Raw genomic sequence first — 22186 nt, 5'->3', positions numbered from 1 at the left:
AGGCAGAGCTGGAGGTGGCAGAGTTGAAGGTGCTAAGATTTTCATTGGGTGTGATGAAGAAGGACAGGATTATGAATGATTAGATATTAGAGAGACAGCTCAGATTGGATGGTTTGGAGACAAAGCAAGAGAGGCAAGATTGAGATGGCTTGGAAATGTGTCTGTGAATGTTCTCATTCATCCAGGTCATGGTTATCCAAAGGAGTTGAATCAAGTGCAACTGGACTTGGTATATATCCGTGAAGACGTTTCACCTCTCATCCAAGAGGCTTCCTCAGTTCGTGCCTTTCTGACTAGACCAAGCTAGTCAGAAAGGCACGAACTGAGGAAGCCTCTTGGATGAGAGGTGAAACGCTTGGAAATGTGTGGAGGAGAGATGCTTGTTATATTGGGAGAAGGATGCTGAATATGGAGCTGCCAGGGAAGAGGAAAAGAGGAAGGCCAAAGAGAAGGTTTATGGATGTGGTGAGGGAGGACATGCAGGTGGCTGGTGTGACAGAGGAAGATGCAGAAGACAGGGAGAAATGGAAACAGATGATCCGCTGTAGCGACCCCTAATGGGAGCAGCTGATAGTAGTAGTGGTAGTAGTAGAAACTTTTTTCATTTCATTATTTTCTAAAGCTTCTTAACTTTACATAGTTTTACATATGCCTATGAGTTTTGCACAGTACTGTATAGTGGATATAAAAAGGCCACACACCCCTGTTAAATTGGCAGGTTTTATGCAAAAAATGAAATCGGGATAAATCATGTCTGTATTGGCCAAGAATTATTTTGATGCCTCTCTAATTGTAGCTGTCTCTCTTAGTTCTGTGTCTGATGATCTCTGTCTGTCTGTCTGCTTCTCATCCTGTCTTTATGTCTCTACTTTATCAACTTATTACTTTCGTTGTTCATATTAACTGGCCTTTTCGTTAATGCTTCTTTATGTATGTGTTTGTCTAAACCTGTCTGTAAACTATACTCTCCTTCCAGGACTTTACAGGTTTGAATTTATTAAAGAGGTGCTAAACACTTAAACGTGTTCCTTGAGTTGTAAACTGAATGATATGACTACACTGATGAAACACATCAATGCTGGTGTTGATATTGACATTTCTTACCAAATTTATTTTTAAAAAATCGGCATTTCATGGGTTCAGAATGGCTCAACACGCCATCTACTGTTTTAAATCAGCTCTGAACCTTGCAAGGCCCACGCTGACACAGAGTCAACAGGTTGGGACTTATATATGTCATGAAATTAAAAAAAAAGAAAAAGAATGTTAATGCTCTCTAATCAGAAATGGATGACCCACCTCCCCAGCCCCGCCCTTCAGTGTGAGTCCATGAAACCATGCTCATTTTCAAATATGACCGAGACTGATCAAGACTCGCTAAACTTGTGCCTTTATTTCATTTTCTACCAACCTTTTGAATTTCTCTTAATTTACAGTTAGTTATAGTTATATTGTTTCATTTCATCATTTTAAATTGTGGTGCACTGGTGCTTTCGACAGCTGTAGAAGCACAACCGGACAACTGGGCCAGTCAGACTGAGCTCGCCCTGCGGCTGGGGGAGCAGTCGTCCCATCGCCCCTCTCTCTCCGCCGCCAGAAAGCCACGGGCCGTCTTGCATCTCGGCCCCTTCCATCTGCGGTGCATCTGCATCGTGGCGGTTGGGGCGTCTATGTGGAGGGGACTGGGTATGGCGGCGGGCCAGAGACTCGGGGCTGTGTCCTTCTCATGATCTCCCCAGCTACTCCTGCTCATGCTTCTGCCTCACACATCCAAACCCTACCCCCCTCAAAAGCACCATGCCCACTTCTTAGCATTTTTTCAAAATTATACAGTGGATGGAGTTAAGCTCAGACCTGGGGGATTTGTTCCACTTTAAACTGAATGGATAGTGACTCGGAATAATCAGTATCAGATATGAACAAGAGGATATCCTCGCCAGGCTTATCTACCCTTCTCCGGTGCTCAGACTTGGCAACAAACCACCCCTTTTTTCGTCTACCAGGAAAAGTCAGTTGTAGATGTAAGTTGTGCATGTGCGAGCGTAAACTTTTTACCCGGCTTTATCATACTGTAGCGAATTCGGGGAGCAGCCGGGAACTGCTGCAACTGGGACACAAACCCGGATCTCCCGCACCACGGGCAACTACGTTAACCAGTCAACTAAAGGGTCCGACTTGTTAGCTAACTGGCTAGTGAGTCTACTCATTCATGATCATTACACTACTCCCCCCTTCTTCGGGAAGCGCATCCCTGCGCTTTAGCATACCAGCTCCCTCACACTTCTGGGTGCACACGCTTCCAATGGCCTCATGGTCTCACCATCCCACTTCTCCACTGATGTAATTCAGGAGGCAACCGGGAACTGCCGCAGCCGGTACATTAACCCAGGTCGGACTTAGTCGACTGGTTAGCACAGTCGCCCATGGTGTGGGCGACCCGGGTTCGTGTCCCAGCTGCGAACCTGGGTCGCCCGCACCACGGGAGACTGCGCTAACTAGTCGACTAAAAGGTCTGACCCGTTAGCCAACAAGCTAGCAAATCTAGTCATTCGTGATCGTTACACTACCCCCTCCTTTGGGAAGTGCATCCCTGGGCTTCAGCATATCAGCCCCCGCACACCTCTGGGCATGCGCACATCTGATGGCCTCACGGTCTCACCATCTCACTTCTGACACCAATGTAGTGAATTCAGGGGGTAGCCAGGAACCGCCGCAGCCGGGGTGCAAACCCGGGTCAGACCCTTTAGTTAACTGGTTAACGTAGTTGCCCATGCTGCAGGAGATCCAGGTTCGCGTCCCGGCTGCGGCAGTTTCCGGCTGCCCCCAGAATTCGTTACATTGGTGTCAGAAGTGGGATGGTGAGACCATGAGGCCATTCGAAGTGCTTGCACCCAGAGACGTGAGGGAGCTAGTATGCTGAAACGCGGGGACGTGCTTCCTGAAGGAGCGGGGTAGTGTAACGACCACAGATGATTAGACTAGCTAGCCCTTGGCAAATGTGTTGGATGGGTTTAAATGGGTTTAGTTGACTGGTTAACATAGTCACCCATGGTGCGGGAGATCCAGGTTCGGGTCCCGGCTACAGCAGTTCTCGGCTGCCCCTGGAATTTGCTACATTGGTGTCAGAAGTGCGATGGTGAGACTATGAGGCCATAGGAAGCACGTGCGCCCAGAGGCCTCACAGTCTCACCATCCCACTTGTGACACCAATGTAGTGAATTCAGGGGGCAGCCGGGAACCGCCGCAGCCGGGTTGCGAATCAAGGTTGCCCGACTGCACTAACCAGTCGACTAAAGGGTCCGAACAGGGTTCGCATCCTGGATGCGGCGGTTCCCGGCTGCCCCCTGAATTTGCTACAATACTATGAAAATAATGACAGAAGTTGTTATTTTTTGGTTCATCCAGTGTTCCTCCAGTTCTCCTGTGCTGAGAGTGAACGATTTGCAAAATACAATCAAGAGTCGTACATCAGGTTGACTTAGATCAGATAGTGATAGAGAGCAATGTTGGCTAACTAGAGAGTGAATGAAGAGAGGGAGCGGCTGTAGCAAGAACAAATGTTTTTCAAAGGTTTTGAATCACCCCAACCACGAGAGGTTCTTGATCATACAGTCATAACTGCAAACAAATAAAATAAAAAATCAGGCTTATAGGCTCAGTAGATTAGCCGTGGACAGCGAAAACAAACGCGCACACACCACACACAACCAAACGCAATATAACAAAGGACCCAAAAAATATATACAGATGCTATTAATAGAAAGTTTGTTATGGCATGAAACTGAGATGTTACCTGGTGCCATTTAATGATGCTCTGAAAATCAATTTTCTATTCACAGAAAGTTGAACCAGTTCATCTGGACACAACCTTTTTTTTTTTGGATTTTTCCCCCTTTTTTTTCTCCCCAGTTGTATCCAGCCAATTACCCCACTCTTCTGAGCTGTCCTGATCTCTGTTCCACCCCCTCTGCCGATCTTGGGAGGGCTACAGACTATCACATGCCTCCCCCGATAAATGTGGAGTTGCCAGCCGCTTCTTTTCACCTGACAGTGAGGAATTTCACCAGGGGGACATAGTGCGTGGGAGTATCACGCTATTCCCCCCAGTTCTCCCTTCCCCTCGAACAGGCGCCCCGACCGACAGATGAGGTGCTATTGCAGTGACCAGGATGTACCTACATACAGCTTCCCACTCGTAGACACATCCAACTGTATCTGTAGGGAGGTAACATGGGGATTCAAATCGCTGATTCCTGTGTTGGTAGGCAACAGAATAGACTGCTACGCCACCCGGTCGCCCTTGACAGAACGTTTATTGAGAAAAACGTTTCATCACTCACCTAAGTGACCTCTTCAGTCTCAAGTGACTGCAGGTATCCCCACCCTTATGAACGATACAGTGGCATAACGACCGAAATCAACGATTGGTTTCATATGCAGATTGCCGTGTCCATTAACTAGAGTTTCAGTGGCCATGTGTACTATTCAGAGAGGTTGGCGAATAGTTGTAATCACAGCACTGTAAAATGGCAACAGATGTACTGTTAGCCCCCCCCCCTGTTCAGTGATAGTCGTTCCCTCTTCACATAGATGGCGTCTCCCACTCCCTGTTCAAACCAGCGTTCCTCACTATCAAGGATGTGCACATCCTCATCCTTGAAAGAGTGGCCACTGGCCTGTAGATGAGTGTAGACTGCGGAGTCCTTGCCTGACACGTTAGCTCTTTAGCTCAGGTTAAATTGTACCTGCACACACACACACAACGACGCAGCGGCGAGAGGGAGAGAGCAGCGACAGCTTTCCTTCATCTAAAAAACTCTGCAGACATCTGCGGAGTCTGAACTGTTGAACTGATTCAACTTTCTGTGATTTTCTTACCTGGATTATCGAGCATGCATAAAGTGATCACTTTATGCATGCACCTAGAACTGCTATCCATGGATGGATGGATGGATGGATGGATGGATGGATGGATAGCAGTTCTAGGTGTTGGGAGCAGGTTTTCAGAATGAGTTCTCACAGAATGAATTTTCAGCCTTGGTGCGCTAGATGGCGCTGCTTACTCACTGAAATGAGTAGTTGTGTGTGAGCCGTGCCAATGCTTGGCCAGTGCCAATTGTACAGAGACAGATGCAGACGGATGTTGACTGCTAGGGCAGCGATGTGTCCCATAAACCTTCTTGCCATGTCTCTACATCCTTCTAATGATCCTTTTTTTTTTACAACTCAGTACTGTGTATAAGAAACCTGTTCTCTATCTAACCTCTCTCTCTGTCTCTCCATATCTGAGGCAGCATGTCTCTTTTCAAGGCCCGTGATTGGTGGTCAGTGGTGCTGGGGGAGGGAGAGGAGTTTGACCAAGGATGCCTGTGTGTCGGAGATGTGGACAACAGTGGCTCAGGACATGGTCAGTGTGTGTGTGTGTGTGTGTGTTATTGCACACCAGTGGGGTTGTTTATACAAAAAATGTGCATGTGTTGTTTGCTCTAAGAAAGAAAGAGAAGAAAGAGAGATTGGTGTCACATGTTCTTTTTAAATACAATGTTTAACTGCTTCGTGTGATGGCATGGCGGAATGTCCAGGGTGTCTCCCCGCCTGCCACCCAATGACTGCTGGGATAGGCTCCAGCATCCCCGCGACCCTGAGAGCAGGGTAAGCGGTTCGGATAATGGATGGATGGATGTTTAACTGCTTCAGCCACTAGCACCATAAATTCAGTTTTGAGTAAATCTCGCTTCAGTTGCTGCTGGATTTGACTGTCTAATCAGACACAGGATTGACCAGCATTTGGCATCTGGTGGTTGTTGTTAAATCTTTATGGTTTCTATACATCCATATAAGGTTTACAACAACTTAATTTGACTAGGTTATTGGCCTCACAACTCGCAGCACTTAATAAGAATAGAAACACAAGAAAGACCACTTTTTGCGTGTGTTAGAAGACAGAAATGAATCGTGATTAATTCTCCCTCTCCATCCGATGGACAAACATAACTAACCTCAACCAAGATAAACCAGCAAATGCCTGTTGATGAGAATCTCCCACCCTGGTTTCTAAAACTTCATGAATCTCTTCATCTCCCCTTGTGCATCCTGCAGATAAGGTTGTGGTTGGCAGCTACATGGGTATGCTTCGCATCTTCTGCCCTCATGCCGATAAACTCGGGGAGGGAGGCCAGAGCCTGGCGGATGCCCAGCTCCTGGAAATCCAGCTCCCAGACTCCATCATACAGGTGGAAGTGGGCAAGTTTGTCTCGTAAGTAAGGCCACACAAGGCAGGGGCATGTACATGCCTTCAGGGAACACATGGTCATTTAAGTGGTTACTTTTTGAGAAGAACCGCCTTTGCTAAATTTATTTTACATGGTAACACACTGTGCACAATTCATTTTGTTATTTTTCATGGCTCTCCTAAGTGAAACATACACACAAAGGTCATAAACACTCTCACCCAAACCGTGCCACTTGTACCCTTCTAGTCAGTTAGACTGCAGGACCAGTTGAGCCCCCATGGATCTGTTTTTTTTTTTTTTTGTGGCAGCAAGTGCCCTGCTCCAGGGCAGTTAAGCAGTGATGATGATTCTGTAGAGGCCAGCCTCATGAAGGTTTTACATGTTATCAGACTGTTGATGGTACGTAATATGATGTAAGGTGGTATCCTGATAAAATATCTTAATGAGATATCCATTCTGTGAAAAACCCACAACACTTAATGACTAGAAGAACAAGATTAAACTAAATGATGGTACATTTCAAAGGTTAGAGCACCATTTATATCCTTGGTTGTGCAATAAACAAAGACTTGATTTTCCAGAGACATTGTATTATAAACTTCAGTTGATGAGTTACTTTTGATTGATGTGTTGCATTTTAAATAAATGAAGTCTTCATTTCCTCAGTCAGTGTTGTCCCTCCCACTGTCCAAAAACATGTAGGTCAGGTGAATTGGCCATACTAAATTGTCCCTAGGTGTGTGCGTGTGTGTGTGTGTGTGTGTGTGTGGGCCCTGTGATGGTCTGGCGTCCTGTCCAGGGTGTCTACCCGCCTGCCGCCCAATGACTGCTGGGATAGGCTCCAGCTTCCCCACGACCCTGAGTAAGGATAAGCGGTTTGGATAATGGATGAATGCCCCTTTTGTATGTTAACTTGGCAATACAGTAAGTCGGTAAACAATGGAAACTAAAAGGTATGTCTAGCTTTTAGATATAGTCTAGATATACAATGATCAGCCAAAACATTAAAACCACTGACAGGTAAGTGACTAAAACTCTTTATCTCATTACATTGGCACCTGTCAAGGGGTGGGATATATAAGGCAGCAAGCCAACAGTCAGATCTTGAAGTTGATCTGTTGGAAGGAGGAAAAATGGAAAAGTGTAAGGATCTGAGCAACTTTGACAAGGGCCAAATTGTGATGGCTAGATGACTGAGTGACGAAATCTCCAAAACTGCAGGTCTTGTGAGGTGTTCCTGTTATGCAGTGGTCAGTACCTCTGCCAAAAGTGGTTCAAGGAAGGACAACCAGTGAACCAGTGATAGGATCATGGGCGTCCAAGGCTCAGGCATGGGGACCGAAGGTTAGCTCTTCCAGTCCGATCCCACAGAAGAACTACTGTTGCTCAAATTACTTAATGCTGGCTATGATAGACAGGTGTCAGAACACACAGTGCATCACAGCTTGTGCGCATGGGGCTGCATAGCTGCAGACTGGTCAGAGTGCCCATGCTGACCCCTGTCCACCACCAAAAGCGCCTACAATGGACACACGAGCATCAGAACTGGACCTTGGAGCAGTGGAAGAAGGTTGCCTGGTCTGATGAGTCACATTTTGTTTTACATCAGGTGGATGGACGGGTGTGTGTGCATCATTTACCTGGGGAAGAGATGGCACCAGAATGCACTATGGGAAGAAGGCAAGTCGGCGAAGGCAGTATGGTGCTCTGGGCAATGTTCTGCAGGGAAACCTTGGGTCCTGGCATTCATGTGGATGTTACTTTGACATGTACCACCTACCTAAACTTTGTTGGAGACCAAGTACACCCCTTCATGGCAACAGTATTCCCTGATGGCAGTGGCCTCTTTCAGCAGGATAATGCGCCCTGCCACAGTGCAAAAATTATTCAGAAAAGGTTTGAGGAACATGACAAAGACTTCAAGATTTCGTCTTGGCCTCCAAATTCCCCAGATCTCAATCCAATCAAGGGGGATGTGTTGGAAAAACAAGTCTGACCCATGGAGGCCCCACCTCGCAACTTACAGGACTTAAAGGATCTGCTGCTAACGTCTTGGTGTCAGATACCAGAGGACACCTTCCGAGGTCTTGTGGAGTCCATGCCTTGATGGGTTGGAGCTGTTTTGGCCATATGAGGGGGCTCTACACAATATTGGGCAGGTGTTTTTAATGTTTTGGCTCATCGGTGTAGATTTCACTGGCAATTTGTAAATTGTAAATGCTAATGCAAAAACATTACACAACCATAGACCAGTCAAGTCACCACAGAGTAGTTAGGAAGGCAGAGCCGATCACAGACAATTTTATTGTTCGGCAGTGGATTGTCACTACAGTTTTTTGTGTTACAAAATTCAGACAGATACCTACTGTGCATATTTGCTAAAGCCACCTTGCAGGCATTTTTCATATCTCCTAAGTGTGAAACCAAGTTTTTGTTATTCACATGTGTGTCAAATGACAACGTATACCATGTGCATATTTATACCATTTGGAATATTTCAGAGTTTTGAATCCTTTTTCACGTGTTTTTAGTGAAGCTTTACTGCAATTGCTAAGCTACCTGACCATATTCCCACATAGTCCAAGCTTCCAGTACAGAGCTGTAGTGTTATCCCTCAAACACCAGGATCAATCATGAGTTTCCTAATCCCTCTCTCCTTATTCCCTCTATCTGCCCCTCAGGTCTCTATATGTGGCCTTGACCTTTCCTAGTAGCTGAACTGTTGGTCACAGTGGCATTAATCTAACACAGCCCTGCTTAAAGGCTGCATAAAGCATGAAACAGGGAGCTCACACTGTGGTTGTGTTTGCACTGTCTGATTTTTTTATTTTTTTTAGTTTAGTTTTAGTAGAAAAAGCAATGTCCATCGACCATGTATCGATCCTATTTTGGCCTGATGTCAAAAACAGGTTGGGTAGCACATTTTGTTTCCATGACAGCAAATTGCAGACAGTGTTTAGCAGTATTTAGCTACAAGTCTCAAATACTTAGCAGACAGAGCGTCCCTTTACGCAGATCTCAATGATCAGTTACTTGAATTTGGCAAAAAACAGGACATTTCTACTGATTGTGAATCCGTATTGACTTTGACTGTTGTTGTATCATACTCACAGCTGCCCAGAGTACATGAAACCCTACTTTTCCTTTGCTGTGACCAGTTGACTGACAAAAGTAGTGGCTGGTGTGGTGTTTCTCTGAAATGCTGAACATTTCACATTTGACAATCTAACATTGCCAATGGAAAGAAAAGAAAAGGAATCCACATATTCTTTAACACAGTTATCAACATGCCATTATTTCCTCCTTACCTGAGCATATAATCTTTATTTTCCTATTCATTATTTTAACTTTTATGTAAAGTCTTTTTTTTCATAAGTGTTTTTGATTACATAAATGTTGACTGTTGGTATGTGGAAGCAAATTGTGTATTTATGTTACACATTCAGCTTACACTTTTATCCAGAGCAATCCACAATGACCTATCAGATAGGGATAACTGCCTTGCTCAAAGGCTCTTAAACAGAACATGTGGCAGTGAATGGCCGTTCGCTGTTGTGGGAGCTAAACCTTTGACCTTTTGGGTACAGAATGTGCTCTCTTACCACAAGGCCACCCTGCCATGCAGAATTCCTGTTTATTTCACCTATGTGATGTCTTAAGAATGAGTCACTGGTCTCCAACTTCATGTCATGACCTTCTGTGAATTATAAGCATTCATAACAGCTTATTTTAAACTGCTGGACAGAAGCGCCCATTCATAACCTATTGCTCTGGCTGTTCATTCATAGACAGCAATCTCTGCACAACTCACCACCGCATAAAGATTATTCCTCTCTGGCACAAACCAACCCAAACCACCCTGTCAGGGAGTTTCAATCCTTCTCAATGACTTGCCACCATCTATCAGCCACCCAACAGACCAAACATAGCCCTGCCTACAGTGTTAGCCCTAACCACTGAGGCACTAGCATAGCTGTTGACTCCAAGGCCCAATCTTGCTTTGTTATTGCACAGGATAATTGGATCTGGAGCTGCCTCCCTGCTGGATCAGGGTCAAGTCAAGTTAGAAACTGCATCCGGTTAGAATTACTTTTTTTTTTAATGTAGCTAGGTAAACTGAAAGATCACCTCTCCGCCAAAACTATTCAGGAGAGGAGAGAAGGGAGAGAAAACAGGGAGGCAAACGGGAGAATGGACCGAAGTTGTACACAGACGATGCAGGGAAATATCAAAGCTTTTATCGGCTGCAATGGGAATCAAACTCCTAGCTCTGACAATATTCTGCCATTTTCTGTGGCGCCATGGAAAAAGTTTTGATAATGATAATTGCATCCCTCGGTCTGGTGAGGGACAACTAGTGTACTGGGTAAGTGAGGTGAGGGTGCAACACGGTGAGACAGGAAAACATATAAATATAATAAAATATAAATTTTATTAAATTAAACATGACAGAACAAGGGAACGGAACAGTTGCCAAAACAACAAACTACTAATAAAAGTAATCCCCTCTTTACAGTGCTCAAAAGCACCAAACCTAAATACAGAGGGTGGCAACCGCTCCTAACCTAGTGTGCATAACAGGAGGTAAGCTACTTGATGGGGTGTATGCCCATGGGCATCTTACCTTGAGCCCTTTGCCCAAAAGAACTAAACAAACTAAAGGCTAAACATAACTCAAAATACTCCAGGCTGAAACAATGCAAAACTTAACTGAAAACTGGCCAGACTTTACAAACACAAAGTAGCTACAGAGACAAAGATAGCAACACAAGGTAGCTACAGAACACTAAAATCACACACAAACTAAACTAGTTGGCCCCAGAACTGAGGACATGTGGGGGTTTAAATAGTAGACTGCACAGCTGATGGACAATTGGTTGATTGATTGACTGGTTGATTAGGTGATGAGGAGCACCTGCCAGATACCTGAATGTAGAATGAGAGTGGGTTAAATACAGAAGGGAACACAAAACACAACTATATGGACATGGACACACCTGTGGCCGTAACAGTAGCAATGATGATTTTTAACAGCTGTAGCAGTTGAAGACTAGTAGTGGTGAGAACAATTCTCACTCCAACGGTGTCATTGTGTTAAATTATATTTGATTATTTGTCTTAATGAGGAAGTTAAAGATGAAGAAAGTACGTTTTATTCTTTGTCCAGGTGTTCTGAGCTCCTCCACTTGGCTGTTCTCCATCCTAGGAAACTCTCTGTCTATTCTGTCTCAGGTAATGCACACACGCACGCACATCAAGACAAAAACATGCACAGACAACCTATAGTGTATTAGAGAAGACTGCAGATATGTGAACAGATATGAAAGCTGAAAAGTGTCTCAACGTTCTCTTGTCCTACCCGTCCTCTAAATTGCTTCACAACAAGGGACCACACTTCTAAATTGCTTTCACAAAACTCCCACACTTCACCCTCAGTTCAAAAAATTGTTTTTTCCACTGACCACAATGTCTGCTACGTCTGAGAAACAGCTAGACTTTCAGAACAGAACATAACCTCCAGATAATGGTTGGTTGCCTCCCAAAGTCGCTGGCAGAGTAGAAGAATTTCCCAGCATATGGCCTTTTCCCATCCTGAGGTACTGACAACTACCATTAAGTCTTTTTTAGAAGTCTAATGCCGTGTGTGTGTGTGTGTGTGTGTGTGTGTGTGTGTGTGTGTGTGTGTGTTTTAGGCATGGTGGGGAATGTGGAGCACGGTGCCCAGTACCAGTTGAAGTTGGTTTATGAACACAACCTGCAGAGAACTGCCTGCAACATGACTACTGGTCCCTTCGGAGGGGTCACTGGTACCATTAACTCAACACACATACACACCATATCCCGTGGCACTTTCCTCTATCTTGCTTAAACTTAACTTGCACATACACACACATACAAATGCACATACTATGCACACAGTAAGATTACATTCAGTGAAAGGAGCTTTCTCTTCTGACCTCTGGCTGAAGTGGATAGTAATTTCCAAGTTTACCATTTCATCAGGCTGCTTTTTAGAATAGAATGAGGTTGCTAAACTGTCATTGGTTACCTGTAAAAATTGGCTGGTAAGTGAAACTTAACTTGACCAAACTAACCAGCCACAGTCAATGATTTACCAGTGTTTACCTTGTGGCTTGTGGCTGTTGATAATTTACTAGATGTGAGCCAGAACCAGTCTATTTGGACAGTAGAAGAATAATGTCCGACTTGATAATCTGGCAAGATAATGCAAACATTATCCATCCATCCATTATCCAAACTGCTTATCCTGCTCTCAGGGTCGTGGCGATGCTGGAGCCTATCCTAGCAGTCATTGGGCGGCAGGTGGGGAGACACCCTGGACAGGCCGCCAGTCCATCACAGACTCTGCAGACATGTAGCTCTTTTAACATACTGTTTTTATGCAATCCAAAACCAGATCAGTTGTGTTTTGTAACAAATGTTGAACCCGTTAAACATCATCCTCATATGTGGCTCTGTGCCAGCATGGTCCTGGAAGTGGCATGGGTTTATCACACAGTGTAGTTATGAAAACCCCATTATTTCACTGCGCCTTTTACATGAATATATGATCTGATATCACAACTATTTATAAGGAAACCTGAAAAGTTGAAACGTTCAGTTTTCCCTATCTGCCAGTATTGTACCTTCATCAGTCAAGAATACAATTTTTGATCTATTATATTTTATGAATTAGATATATAGATAAATATACTGTATTGTCCTCACGAGGATATTTGTTTTTACCTTCTGTGCAGAGCCTCACAGTAAATGCATGTACACATTCTATACATACCGCACGACATACATGAGGACATGGAGACAATACATTAACACAAGAGTTTATAGGTTCATCATTATATGCTTAATGTGCTTTTGAATAGACTAATGTTGTTTTTTTTCTGTATTTTAATATTTCATCCTCAATCCAAGACTAACAGACATATTTCTTGTACAGATTCAGACAGTATCAGTGGCTGCAGTTGTTACATATGAACCTTTTGAACATTACGTGTCTTGAATCCAGTTTGACTACCGTAACCAAGGCGTTAATGTTTATTTGAATCATTACCTGATGCCCTTATCCACAGTGACTACCAGTGCATGCAACGGTATAATGGTCTTGTTCCTAGATCACCAGCATTACAGCCAACCAAGAGTATTGAAGTCAAGGGTTAGAGTCACGTTGAACAAACAATATTCCTTTCACTGTAAAAAGATTATTTAACAGAGAACTGGTTGGAACGGAGGATGTATTGAGGTGCTCTTGTGAAGTATTTTTGAAGGTGTGAGTTTTCAGACATTTTCCCAAAGACGCAGGTTGTTATAGGTGGTTATTTCTGACCATCAAGCTTGAAGACCTGCTTCCTTCCTGCTCAGTCATTCTGTCAGTTACGTCTGTGGAACTATAAAGGCCGGTATCTGCCGGCTGTGTCACGTGTGTGTTCTGTTTGGTTTGCTGTCACGTCACATTTGGCAGCACGGTGGCACAGTGGTTAGTGCTGTTGCCTCACAGCAAGAAGGTCCTGGGTTCAAACCCTGGAGTTGTTCAACCCTGGGGGGTTATCCCAGGACCTTCTCTGTGTGGAGTTTGCACGTTCTCCCCGTATCTGCGGTGGATTTTCTCCAGTTGCCCCTACCTTCAAGAAAAGACATGCATGTTAGGGTTAATACTCGTGTCTGTGCCCTGACCGAGGTATGGCAAGACAAACTGGAGTTGGTCCCTGGGTGCTGCACGGCAGCTGCTCACTGCTCCTAGCTACACATCTAGAGTGGGTTAAATACAGAGTGTAATTTCCCCATGGGGATCAATAGAGTATCTCAAAAAAAAGAAAAATCTGACTCATGGTTGTAACGACACAGATGCAAGATTGCGGGTTATTTGCAATGTATTTGCACTTCAAGTTCATTTGTCATGTATGAAAGCAAGTTTATACTTGCTCATAATGAAATGCTTGTTTTTCAGTTAGATTGGGTCAAGGGTTAGAGTCCAAGAGATTCTTTTGTTAGTGATGAATATTACCACATAGATCTCTTCCATGTGTGCATAGATGGAAACGAGAAGATGAAACAAACTAAGCTACAGAAAACTGCATTATGGGGTGAAACAGGTACTATAGAGCCTAGACTTCAGTGATGCAGTCTAGGAAAATAGACTTGGAGCAGAAAGAGAACAGGGCAGCAAAAATGCTGTGTGTGTTTCGTCCAGCTCCTGCACATCAGCTGTGCATGTCACAATAACATTGGGTAAATTGTCTGCGTGTCAGCTCTAACACACGTATTGGGCCAAAAGTACTTATTGGCCCGAAGGACAGAGAATGACTCACGTGGACGAGGTCACTCCTTAACAACGCCAGCTGAATTTTTACTGTAGCGTGGATTGAAGGGTCATGAGTGTTGATGTGAATACATGTGTGTGCATAAGTATGAGAGGAAGGGAGTGAAAGAGAGAGAGAGAGAGTGCATATGGTTACAAGGGTCATCCATGTGGTAAAAGCAGGACAAGAGCACATGGACGCACACTCGCACACAAACACAGGTTTATGTAGCACACGTGGTGAACTGTACACTGTGAAGGTCTTGGCTTACTGAGCTCACACTGTTCTCCACACACACACTAATTATAGAGTGAATGAAAGGGCTATCATGCCAGGCCAAAGTCCTTGGCACGTTCCTCTAGTTTTGCTTAAATTTACACACACACATGTACACATGCACACCTCAACAATAGTGCCTTTATTTTGAGTGGCTGTGTTTGCCACTGAGGGGTTTCCCTGTGTGTCTTTTTGTGTGTGTGTGTTTGTGGGTGTCTATTCCTGTGTCTGTCTGTGCATGTGTGTGTGTTTCTCTTGGAGGCTGACTAGTCGAGGGCTTTCCCCTGCTTAGTTTTTCCAAAAGTCTGTGAACAAATGGACCAGCATTTTTAACAGTCTCTGTCTGCCTGTCTGTTGGGCTGCCTGTCTGCTTGCTTATCTCTCTGTCTGCCTGCCTGCTGGGCTTCCTATCTCTGTGTCTGTTTTCTGTCTCTCCCTCCATCTTTTCTCTCTTGTTAACACTCAATGATTTCTGTCTATTTTGGGACTATTATAGATTTTTGCGTTTGTTCAATTGTGGCAGTTTCCAGCAGCGCAGGCACACCAACCCACCCACACACACACATTTGTGCACATGTGCGTGCGCACACATACACACACACACACACGTATAAATGTGCATAGGCAGACAGACATGAATGTGTACGCATACCGCAACGTACGTGTGCACAAAAATATATATGAACATATCGGTGGTGGGAAGGAAAAAAGCAGATCATTGCAGGTTTAATTTTGAAGCATTCCCTGAATCAAAATGTTGAAGCACAGTTAACATGCTGTGAAGAGGTTTGAATTATGAGCATTTACCCAGGAAGCATACTCGTGTTTTAAGATTGGTAACTCATGGGACTTAAAATAAATGCATTTTGTTTAATATTTTTCTTACCCCAGAAAGTTGAATCAGTTCATCTGGATACAAAGTTTAGAGGGGAAAAACGTTTCGTCACTCATCTAAGTGACTAACCCAAACAAGACCAGTACATAGATAACATTTGTATTTCACTTTAGATCTGTGCCAAATTGGTCCACTTCTACATATGAGCATTCTCGGTATGTTAGAACAGATGGATGGGGCGTCCGGATAGCGTAGTGGACTATTCCGTTGCCTACCAGCACAGGGATCCTCCGTTCGAATGCCCGTGTTACCTCCGGCTTGGTCGGGCATCTCTACAGACGCAATTGGCCGTGTCTGTGGGAGGGAAGCCGGATGTGGGTATGTGTCCTGGTCGCTGCACTAGTGCCTCCTCTGGTCGGTTGGGATGCGTGTTCGGGGGGAGGGGGAAATGAGGGGAATAGCGTGATCCTCCCATGTGCTACGTCCCCCTGGTGAAACTCCTCACTGTCTGGTGAAAAGAAGCGGCTGGTGACGCCACATATATTGGAGGAGGCATGTGGTAGTCTGCAGCCCTCCCCGGATCAGCAGAGGGGGTGGAGCAGCAACCGGGATGGCTCGAAAGAGTGGGGTAATTGGTCAGGTACAATTGGGGAGAAAAAAAGGGGGGGATCCAAAAAAAAAAGAACTGATGGATGACAAGATTTATGTGATAATTTTTATTTTACCATTGCACAGAAAATAGTAAACAAATTCCAATCAAACCCTATATTCAAGTACTTCAGAGTGAATATTTAAATATAATTTCTAATACATGTTGTTTTGCTTGCATGACTTCAAAAATACACATACTTTATTGAGTATTTCAAGTGTATAATTTTTACTTATATGATTGATAATGATATAATTTGGTGTCATTATCACAATTTTTAAACCTTGTGGTCAAACATCTAGTGATACCTTCAACCTGTTATGTACTGAGGTGCACATCACAGAAGGGAGAGGAGAAGATTTGTTGGGATTCCAGCGGTCTTTACATGTGCCACCTGAGGCCTATACTATGAAACGAGTATATGTACTTGCAACATACCCAGGATGTCTTTTTGTTAGCTGGCTTCACTAAACCTAACAATTGCAACCATGCACAAGCAGTGTCACGGCGGTGAATATCAACTCGTTAAGTCAATCGGAGCTGCATATTTTAAGATGAGCAAACTATATTATTAAACTAATATGAATAATTTAAAAATAATCCAGGCTAAAAGCAACACAGCTGCTGCTGTCAAAGGCAGGATGGAAAGCTGGCAAAGAAATTGCCGACTGAAAATGTGTAACTTAATATCAATATCACTGCCCCATCATTAAGGCAAGGCACAAGAAGATCTGACCATAATTACAATTGTGTATTCCATTAAATTAATTTGTTGCTTAGATTAGTGGTTCTCAAAGTGGGGTCTGCAAAATAATTTGTTTTAAATATATAAAATTGTGCTGTATCATTAAAGTTTATATATCGACAGATGGGGACCATTTCCGCCAATAAAACAAGCATTGTATCCATTGCTCCCACCCAGTGGGAGTAAGTGGTATTAACGTGATTCAAATTGAAATTCGTTTCTGTTTATCACCTATGAAATAGGTCTGAAGTATTTTGGTTGAAAAGTTTTAGAATACAAATAGTTCCAATGGCATCCATATGTGTGTGCGTGTGTGTGTATATAATATATATATATATATATATATATATATATATATATATATATATATATATATATATACACACACACACAATATATGTATACAAATAGCATCCAATGGCAGAGTACAAATATTAGAAAGCATATGCTTAATCGGTGTTGCGATTATGAGGGGGTCCTTGGAAAAATCTCTCCCCTGTAAAGGCTAGTGCAGCGACCAGGACACATACCCACATCTAGCTTCCCACCCACAGACACGGGCAAATGTGTCTGTAGGGACACCCGACCAAGTCGGAAGTAACATGGGGATTCGAACGGAATAGGCCACCCAGATGCCCCTCACACAATGTTTATTGAGAGAAATGTTTCATCACTCATCTAAGTGACCTCTTGAGTCTCAACTGACTGCAGGATTCCCACACTTAAAAACAATACAGTGGCATAACGACCGAAAACAGTAGGTTTCATATGCCAATTGTTGTGAGCACTAGAGTTTCAATGGCCATGTGTACTACTCAGAGGATTTGGGAATGTTTGCAATCACAGCATTGTAAGATGGTGACAGACATACTCTTATACCCCTTTTCCACTGCATGATACTGGCTCAACTCGACTCTATTCGACTCTACTTGCTTTACTTTTTGGAATTTCGTTTTCCACTGCAGATAGTGTCCCCTCACGGTGAAGCCTCGCTGGTCATTTGTGGGCACGTTGACTAGTTTTTTTTTTTTTAAGATTTTATTTATATTTAAATAAATATCGTAGATAAAGTCACCAACGCTCTGTTGACTCAATAACTGCAGAGTTCCAAACTTCCTCTGGCATTAACATCAGCATAAAAATTGTGCGCCAGGAGCTTCATGGAATGGGTTTCCATGGCTGAGCAGCTGCATGCAAGCCTTTACATCACCAAGCACAATGCCAAGTGTCAGACGGAGTGGTGTAAAGCATACTACCACTGGACTCTGGAGCAGTGGAAAAGTGTTCTGTGGAGTGACGAATCACGCTTCTCTGCCTGGCGGTCTGATGGACGAGTCTGGGTTTTGGTGGATGCCAGGAGAACGTTACCTGCCTGACTGCATTGTGCCAGCTGTAAAGTTTGGTGGAGGAGAGATAATGGTATGGGGTTGTTTTTCAGGGGTTGGGGTAGGCCCCTTAGTTCCAGTGAAGGGAAATCTTAATGCTTCAGCATACCAAAACATTTTGGACAATTCTATGCTTCCAACTTTGTGGGAACAGTTTGGGGAGGGCCCTTTTCTGTTCCAGTATGGCTGTGCCCCAGTGCACAAAGCAAGGTCCATTAAGACATGGTTGGGTGAGTTTGGTGTGGAAGAACTTGACTGGCCCGCACAGAGCCCTGACCTCAAACCCATTGAACACCTTTGGGATGAACTAGAATAGAGATTGCGAGCCAGGTCTTCTCGTCCAACATCAGTGCCTGACCTCACAAATGCTCTTCTGGATGAATGGGCAGAAATTCCCAGAGACACACTCCAAAATCTTGTGGAAAGCCTTCCCAGAAGAGTGGAAGCTGTTATAGTAGCTGCAAAGGGGGAACCAACTCCATATTAATCATTATGGATTTAGAATGGGATGTTGTAAAAGCTCCTGTAGGTGTAATGGCCAAGTGTCCCAATACTTTTGTACATATAGTGTACTTCTTTAATGCAAATAAGAAAACAAACGACCTAATGTCAAACAGATTATTATCGAGATATATTTACAGAAAATTTGTTGTGAACAAAACAGTTGTCCATCTTACTGCCTTTGTTTTATACGGTTACTTGAATTTTTCCAATTTTTCATGTAAGTTAACGGTCAAATGCTTAAAACTTAACGTCATATCACTCTCTGTAAGAAGACTGCTCTGTTATTTTTTTAAATTATTATATTTTAAGAGCTCACATGAAACTATACAGGTATGAATATAAAAACAAGTCCCAGTACAGCCTGTGGCAGTAGGCCAATTTGCACATCGCCAGCTGCCATACAAACATGTACTCTGGTTCTGCTGAATGACAGAAGCTAAGCAGGTGAGGGCTTGGTTAGTACTTGGATGGGAGACCTCCTGGGAAAATGAGTTGCTGCTGGAAGTGGTGTTGATGGGCCAGTTGGGGGCGGTCTTCCCTCTGGTCCTAATCAGCAACAAAAATCTCAACGTCCCAGTGCAGTGACGGGGACATAATGCTGTAGAAGATGCCATCCTTCGGATGAGACATTAAAACTGAGGTCCTGACTCACTGTGGTCATTAAAGATCCTCTGGCACTTATCGAAAAAAAGGGGGGGGTGTTTGTCCTGGCAAAATCCCAACCTGGCTCTCTCCATCTGGCCACCTAATCATCCCCCCATGTAATTCACTCAATGATTCCTCCCTTTCCACCTCAAACTGATTTGTGGTGAGCATTCTGGCGCGGAATGGCTGCTGTGCATCACCCAGGTGGGTGCTACACATTGGTGGTGATTGTGGTGAGTTTCCACCCTTCACTGTGAAGCACTTTGGGTGTCAACATACAACACTCTGTAAATGTAATCCATTATTATTCCCTTATTATATTTAATTCAGGTTTTGTCCCATAACATTAATCGATCACGAGCAGCCAGTTACATGAATTTAATGAACTAAATTATCTTTGTGTCAATGTGTGATACAGTGTTTTCAACTCAGTGCCCAGATTGATCTATTATGTTTTGATTCTGGCGTCGACCGGCTAAACCACAGGCTGAACTGTGGCTATACAAATAAAATTGACTTGACTTGACGTTATTAGCATTGTTAGCGCAGCGTAACTTCTCTGCTCGCTGCTTGGGTGGTTAGCAGGCTAACTATCTATGCTAACAGCCAGGTGCACACCTGTTTGTATTAGCATGCAAGATAAAATGATACTAGAACGCCACTTACCAAAAGACAACAAGGCAAAGAACTTCTCAGGCAGTCTACAGTCTAATGCAGAGCAAGTCGTATTATTTCCAGCCCGACACTGGATGAAAAGTCACCGAAAGTATCAGAAAGAAGAGCTGTAGCCGTACACGCCTCTGTGCATTATTTAAGCCTTAATATAAATTAAACTGATGACTTATATGAAAATTCAACTTCTGTTCAGTCATCGTGGTGGGGGGAATTAGCTGTAGAGACCAAAAGCGTTTTTTAAACCAGGCTGTAAATATGTTTATTTCAGCTTTAATGTAGGGAATTTTAACTTGGGGGTTCTGTGGAGCCAGGTTTTTTGCAATAATTGGAGTCACCCCGTACTGACCATTAGAAATAATGCAGGTTTAAGGCACTTCAACATTTCACTCATTCACACACACACACACTGGTACACAGTCAATTCGCAACATTTCTCTTTAATTCTGGCTCAGGCTCCTTCATCCTTCCTTTCATCCCTGTTCTGTCATTCAGTAATAGCAGCTGTCCTCCTCCTATCCTTTTCATCCAGTGTTTCCTCTTCTTCACCTTTTCTCTTTGCTTTTTGTCTCTCCTTTTTAACTTTCACCCTCTCTCAAATCTGCGTCCTTTTATCTTCCTCTGTCTCTCATACGTTAGTGCTCTGTTTCTCCAGTCATCACCTTCTCTCATCTCTACTCTTTATCCCAGATACCACCTCCTCTCCCCTTGGCTCCTCTTCTGGCCCAAACACTGGATTCAGTTGTCCCATTGATAGAACACACACGCCATACTATTGCTCTTGCATGCAGGCTCTCCTGCTACCTAATCCTGCTCTTCCCTGTGTCCACCACTAAGTGGCACTGCAGCCTGGGAAATTATATTGCCGTTTGCTTCACCATCTCAAATGGGAAATTATTTTACTGCCCCAACCCTCCACAAAGAAGTCAGAGGTCAGGGGCAATTATAGTGTAGGTTGTACGGGTAAGCAATGACTTGTCTGCTGCCCCAAACAACCCTATTATACCTAAAACATGCAATATTTAATTATTTTAACACCTGAATTGAAAGTATCCAAAAAGTCACTGAAATACTGAAAGAGTCTTCATGGCTCTGTTCAAATCCTCCTCGTTGTGTGATATTAAACATACATGGTGTTAAATCTACAAGAATTTTCCTCAATGTTCCTTCTACCTATAGAGCCTGGTTTCTGCCCGAGGATGGTCATAAGAGAACGTACTGTCAGTTTTCCCTTGTATGCTAATCTGGTAAGCACAGTTTGAAACGAGGAATTCATTTGTTGATGGAACATTTCTTCACTGTTTGACAAAGTTTAGATTAAATGGAGGAAATGCAAAATGATCCCGAGCCAATTCTGGGACAGTCCGGTCTATTGGCGTCATCTACACGCATACACACACACACACACACACACACACACACACACACATATGCGCGCACACATTTTTTAGTACTGTGAGGATCTTTCGTCAGCCTTCATTCCTTAGCCCTAATCATCAGAGCTACATGCCTTATTTTAGCCTTTAGGCCTAATCCGTATTCTTTTCTTTTTTAAGATTATTTTTTGGGCATTTTCTGCTTGTGTTTGATAGTGATAGTCGAGAGAGACAGGAAAGGGAGGGGTGAGAGAGGGGATGACATGCAGCAAAGGGCCCGGGCCGGATTTGAACCCAGGCCACTACGGTAAGGACTCAGCCTTATGTGGTACGCGCCCTACCAGGTGAGCCACCTGGGTGCCCCTGGACCTAATCTAATTCTGACCTTAACCCCAAACTAAAGTCCTAACACTAAAATAGACCCTTGAAGAAGTGACCACTCATACAAATGTCATCCTCTTCCTGTTAACAGCTTAAATTGGGTTGCACAAATACTGTTGCGAAAGGACACTAATGCCCATACACTGATTTACACAAAATTGCACAGA

At 43.8% G+C, this 22186-nt stretch overlaps 1 protein-coding gene across 1 annotated transcript in view; it reads left to right on the top strand.

Annotated features, from left to right (window-relative positions):
- Window positions 1-22186, top strand: part of bbs9 (Bardet-Biedl syndrome 9) — a 233569-nt gene that overhangs the window by 5513 nt on the left and 205870 nt on the right. The window contains exons 2-5 of the mRNA XM_056286937.1: window positions 5291-5407; window positions 6100-6256; window positions 11401-11465; window positions 11927-12040. Coding sequence (XP_056142912.1) covers window positions 5296-5407; window positions 6100-6256; window positions 11401-11465; window positions 11927-12040 — 448 coding nt within the window. The 5' untranslated portion in view covers window positions 5291-5295. The remainder of the gene's footprint in view (window positions 1-5290; window positions 5408-6099; window positions 6257-11400; window positions 11466-11926; window positions 12041-22186) is intronic.

The sequence above is a fragment of the Lampris incognitus genome, chromosome 9, assembly GCF_029633865.1.
Source record: "Lampris incognitus isolate fLamInc1 chromosome 9, fLamInc1.hap2, whole genome shotgun sequence".
NCBI lineage: Eukaryota > Metazoa > Chordata > Actinopteri > Lampriformes > Lampridae > Lampris > Lampris incognitus.
This window is presented reverse-complemented; position numbering and strand designations above follow the sequence as displayed.